A 5,115-nucleotide genomic window follows, 5' to 3' on the forward strand; every position below is an offset into this window, starting at 1 on the left:
ATTTTTTATTTAAAATTAAGATAAATTGAAAATTTTAGGGGTTAATTTAGGACAAAACTTGTTAGACTTAAATTTTGCCCAGGCTCCATAAAATTTCTGGCTCCGCCACTGACTGGAGTTTCTCCACTTGTAAGATTAGGGGTTGGTGATTTTACCGTGGGACGGATGTTTCAAGCAAAATGTAAAGAGGGTGTTTGCATGAAATGTAAAGAACCGAACACAATTCGCTTCTCAAGTAAGCAATCGTGTAAAATCAGAATGTTTGTTAAGTAAGTAGCGAATGTTGTTCTCTACTTAAGTAGCGAACAATGTAAAATCCTAAATTTTTATATACATGAGATGCTCGCTAGTTAAGTAACAAACTGTGTTAGCAAATTAACCAAGCAAAATGGCCAACATGAGAAAGCATGTTTTGACGATAAACACGTTTTTATACCGTTTGCTTTCGACACTTTTGGGTTTCTAGAACCAGTGGCTATAAACCTTTTGAAAATAGTTCAAAAGGTCATGCATTGTAATGTCGTGACACATATGTCTAGAGATGTAGTTTTTCAAATATTGAGTTTTGCTATTCAAAAAGGATTAGCGGCGTAGTTTGTTGATCGTCTACTTTTTGTTCCCGTGTAATTATTTTTTATATAAAAAATTAATTAATCAAAAAAAATTATAATAATTTTTTTGGTTTACGATAAAACTGAAGATTGAACTTATGACCTCTAGCATACTATCAAAATTTCTCATCACTAGACCACACCTAATGGCTTAATTATAATAAAATTAAATTGTACTTTAATCAAGTATATGAAAAAATACAGTAATTAGTAATAAAAAATGAAATAAAATATATTAGCAAAATATATGGTATTTGTTGATATTTATTATTATTGATATTGATGATTTGGGAATAGAATGCAATGATCATGATGACAAGATATTGATGTCATAGGAATAAGAAAATCTGATGTCATAGGATTGTTGTGTGTGCAAGAAAATCTTTGGAAATGATGTCATAGGACTCCTTGAAAAAATTACATTATCATTTTAAATTGGATAATCTTTGGAAATATAATTGATAATAACATACCAAACCTTAGCGTCGTTAATCCATATACAACACATTAGTGTCATACGATAAGCATGGCCTTTAGCGAGCTTCAATCATAGTCATACTTGCATCATTTAGTGAGTGAATTCCTTCACTGGTTGATGGATTTGAACCGTCATAATTACCTTTCTTGAAAATAAATGCTGGTTGTTTTGGAGTAGGAAGAGTTGAGTCATTTCCCAACATAGAAACAACAGCTGACATAGATGGTCTGTCAATAGCAAAATCTTGTACACATAAAAGTCCTATTTGGATGCATCTTTCAACTTCATGCTCAGAGAATGACTCTCCTAATGATTCATCAATAATCTCCATGGCTTTGCCTTCTCTCCATAGATTCCATATCTACATAAATTGAACTTACTACATTATTTAGACTACATATTATAATGTGAATTTGAATTAATTGGAGTATAGTTTGTAGCAAATACTAACCTGTCCAACTAAAGTTGTGGATTCATAGTCTTCATATTGAACGCTGTTCTTTTTGCCTGTAATAATCTCTAGCAGCAAAACTCCAAAGCTGTATACATCAGACTTCACTGAAAGTTGTCCTTCCATCGCATACTCTAGAGACATATAACCGCTGTAAAACAAAAATATATGTAATGAGATTACTAAAATTATGATAGAGATCCGAGAAAAATAATGCAAGGAAAGGAATAGGTTTTTACACTGAATACATACTAGAGGTTCCAACGACACGTTTTGTAGTTGCTACAATTTGATCTCCACCAAACATTCTAGCCATACCAAAATCTGCAATTTTTGGGTTCAATTCCATGTCCAACAAGACATTGCTAGCCTTTAGGTCTCTATGAATAATTCTTAATCGTGAGTCATGGTGAAGATATAAGATCCCTCTAGCAACGCCACAGATAATATCAAACCGCTTTCTCCAGTCTAGTTCAGAATTTTTAGATTTATCTAACCAAAAATTCAGTATAATGAGTGAATTAAGTACTTTATGACAATATGATATAACAAATACAGCAAAGGCGAAGAAAACAAGACATACCAAAAATGAAAAGTTTAAGCTTTTGTTAGGCAAATACTCATAGATTAACATCTTCTCGTCTCCTTGAACGCAACAACCTAAGATCCTAATAAGATTTTTGTGTTGGAGTTTTGAAATCAAAACGACCTCATTTTTAAGGTTGGAGTTTAGGGTTTATGGTTTAGGGTTTTAGGGTTTAGGGTTTGGGGTTTAGGGTTTGGGTTTAGGGTTTGGAGTAGCACATGTATCATTTAGGGTTTAGGGTTAGGGGTTAGGGTTAGTGTTTAGGGTTTAGGGTTTAGGGTTTAGGGTTTTAGGGTTTAGGGTTTAGGGTTTAGGTTTAGGGTTTAGGTTTAGGGTTTAGGGTTTGGGGTTTGGGGTTTGGGGTTTAGGGTTTAGGGTTTAGGGTTGAGGGTTGAGGGTTTAGGGTTGAGGGTTTAGGGTTGAGGGTTGAGGGTTGAGGGTTTAGGGTTTAGGGTTTAGGGTTGAGGATTTAGGGTTTAGGGTTTGGAGTTTAGGGTTTAAGGTTTAGGGTTTAGGGTTTAGGGTTTAGAGTAGTGTGTGTGTGTGACAAGTGTATGTGGTTTATGTGGTTTATTGGAATAAGTTAGTAAGATAGTAATAAAATAGGATAAGTTAGTAAGTTGAGAGTTGTGCTTTTGTTAAATGGGCCTAGGGTTAGAGAATGAGGGTTGGTATAAAAGGATAGAATAGGGAGAGAGAATTCATTTTTAAGAAAATTAGAAAGAGATGGAAAGAGAAAGAGTGGAGAAAGTAGAGAAAAGGAAGAACAAGAGAAGGAAGAGCTAGAGATTGCTAGAACAAGAGGAGATGAAGGCTAGAGATTTCAAGAATTAGAGGTAAGAGAGTTAGATTACATAATCTAGGAGTGATTCTAAAGAGGGGAGAAGTCTTATCTTCTCCAAATACAAACTCTTTACACTTTTTTTCTTTGGGTGGGAATTTTTATGAATAATAATTGAATCTTGATATGCTTTGATGTTTATTAAACTTGATTAAGCATGAAATTATGAATCTTTAGGAAAAGAAATGGGAATTTGTAGATGTTTGTGTAGTTTGTATGAAAATCCGAATTTTTGTGAAATAGGGTTTGAATCTATGAATTGAGTATGAATTGGTGTTTGATGATGTTAATAATAGTGTTTCTATGTGTAATATACTTGTACATGCTTGAAGTTTGCATCTTTATGGATTTATATATGTTGAAACATGATTTTTGAGTGGTTTTGATGTAAAACCCGCGAGCTGAGTTTGCAGGAACTGCGTCGGTCGTTGGAGCGACGCCTGCAGGCTTCGCTGCGCGAACAGATGTTCGCTGCAGCGAGCTGGTCGCTGATGGTCGGTGATGGTCACTGGCTGGCAGATTTATTTCTGCCAATGGTCGCTGGTGGTCGCTGCAGCGACCATGACAATACATAATTTTATTTTTCTTGTTGTTTAATTGGTTTGGAGGGTTATAACATGATTTAATATTGATGTTATGAATATATGTGATAGGATTGAATGATTGTATCATTGTATATGGAATGAATGAATGTTGATGAATGAATGTGATGAATGAATGTTGTGAAGAATGAATGAATGTATTAAGATGAATGTGTGTGATTTATCTTAATAAAGAAGAGTAAGAATGTTAAGTGATCGAGTTATGTGTTACTTGAACATTCATGCATCATGAAATTGAGATGAGGAGTTCGTCATGACTATAAAATGAACTATATTGGGAATGAATTGGTCCTTTCACGACAAAAAACTGAACTATAATGGGAATGAATGAATGAATGGAATTGGTACCACATGCATTAGTTGTGTCTAGGCGACATGACAAGATGACATTAGTTGCATTAGGATATGTGAACTATTTGTGATGTTTGATAAGTGGCATTTATGTGTTAATCCCTAATAATTGATTCGATGAATTAATATGTACGATGTGATTATTGTTGAATAGTTCATATATGTGTTTTTATTTGGAAGTATGAGATACTTATTTAATTTATGAATTGCGATAGCATGATTGTGAATATATTTGTGTATGAAATATATTGTCGACTATAGATATGTATAATGCTTGAGTACCTTTTACTCTTTATTGTTTTATTTTGGATTATGTATATCCAACTCTCCGTTTTGTGTGTTTGCGAACTATGGGTGTTCAGACCCTCAGGTTGAGGATTAGCTTCTCAGGACTAGTGCTTGGAGTTGGATAGCTTTGGAGTAGTGGTGAGGAGCTTAGCACTATGCTACTCCTTTTATCCCTTTAGTGTTTTGGTTAGAATAAGAGTCGCTCTGATATTTGTAACACTATTGGTAGGGGTGTAATTGGACCGGTTTGGTTCGGTTTTGAGTGAATCTGATGTCCGAACCAATGAACCATCGATTGGTTCGGTTTGGTTCGGTTTTCACTGTTTTTCAAAAATGAATCTGAACCAAACTCGTCGGTTTGGTTCGGTTTGGTTCGGATACTTTGATCGGTTTTACATCGTATTTTTTTCCGATGTATTCCATGCTATTTTTTTTTTAATGACAAAATGTATTCAAGCTATCTCCAAACAAGTACAAGAGAAGCAAAAGCAAACTAAGGAAAAACAATACAAAGCACTAAGTGGTGAGGTGAGATAGATCATAGATGAGAACAGTTTGTTCGTTTCTCTCGTACGCGACTGTGATGTGAGTATGTGTGTTTCTAATTTAAGGTTTTAGTGAAGGCAGATATAGTTGTGAGGTGAGTTTTTTTTTTTAAAGGTAGTTGGGTCAAATGTAGTTGGGTTGAGCTGCCTAAAAAAACAAATTAACATCTATGATATATATCGGTTTGGTTCGATTCGATCCAATGGATCTGAAAACGGAACCGAGAACCGAACCAAACCACATCGATTTTCAATTGGTTCGGTTCGGTTTTTGATCCGAACCTAATAAATCGGTTTTTTTCGGATTGGATTGGATCATGGGTTCAATTGGATTTTTCTGATCCGCTTACACCCCTAACTAT

At 34.6% G+C, this 5,115-nt stretch overlaps 1 protein-coding gene across 1 annotated transcript; it reads right to left on the reverse strand.

Annotated features, from left to right (window-relative positions):
- Positions 1 to 1,019: 1,019 nt before the first annotated feature.
- On the reverse strand, positions 1,020 to 2,020 carry LOC123902688 (G-type lectin S-receptor-like serine/threonine-protein kinase RKS1). Its single transcript, XM_045952472.1, has 3 exons — positions 1,793 to 2,020; positions 1,541 to 1,691; positions 1,020 to 1,450 (listed from the first exon to the last, which is right to left on the reverse strand). Exons 2-3 carry the CDS (start codon positions 1,682 to 1,684, stop codon positions 1,145 to 1,147), a joined length of 450 nt encoding a protein of 149 aa, XP_045808428.1. The 5' UTR covers positions 1,685 to 1,691; positions 1,793 to 2,020; the 3' UTR covers positions 1,020 to 1,144.
- Between the last annotated feature and the right edge of the window lie 3,095 nt (positions 2,021 to 5,115).

This window comes from Trifolium pratense, linkage group LG1, assembly GCF_020283565.1.
Source record: "Trifolium pratense cultivar HEN17-A07 linkage group LG1, ARS_RC_1.1, whole genome shotgun sequence".
In the NCBI taxonomy this organism is placed as follows: Eukaryota; Viridiplantae; Streptophyta; class Magnoliopsida; order Fabales; family Fabaceae; genus Trifolium; species Trifolium pratense.

Excerpts from the sequence above, each read along its gene's own strand:
- LOC123902688 (XM_045952472.1), bottom strand. The coding sequence starts at position 1,684 with ATGTCTCTAGAGTATGCGATGGAAGGACAACTTTCAGTGAAGTCTGAT. Across the intron at positions 1,451-1,540 it reads CCACAACTTTAGTTGGACAG|ATATGGAATCTATGGAGAGA; the intron begins GTTAGTATTTGC and ends CAATTTATGTAG.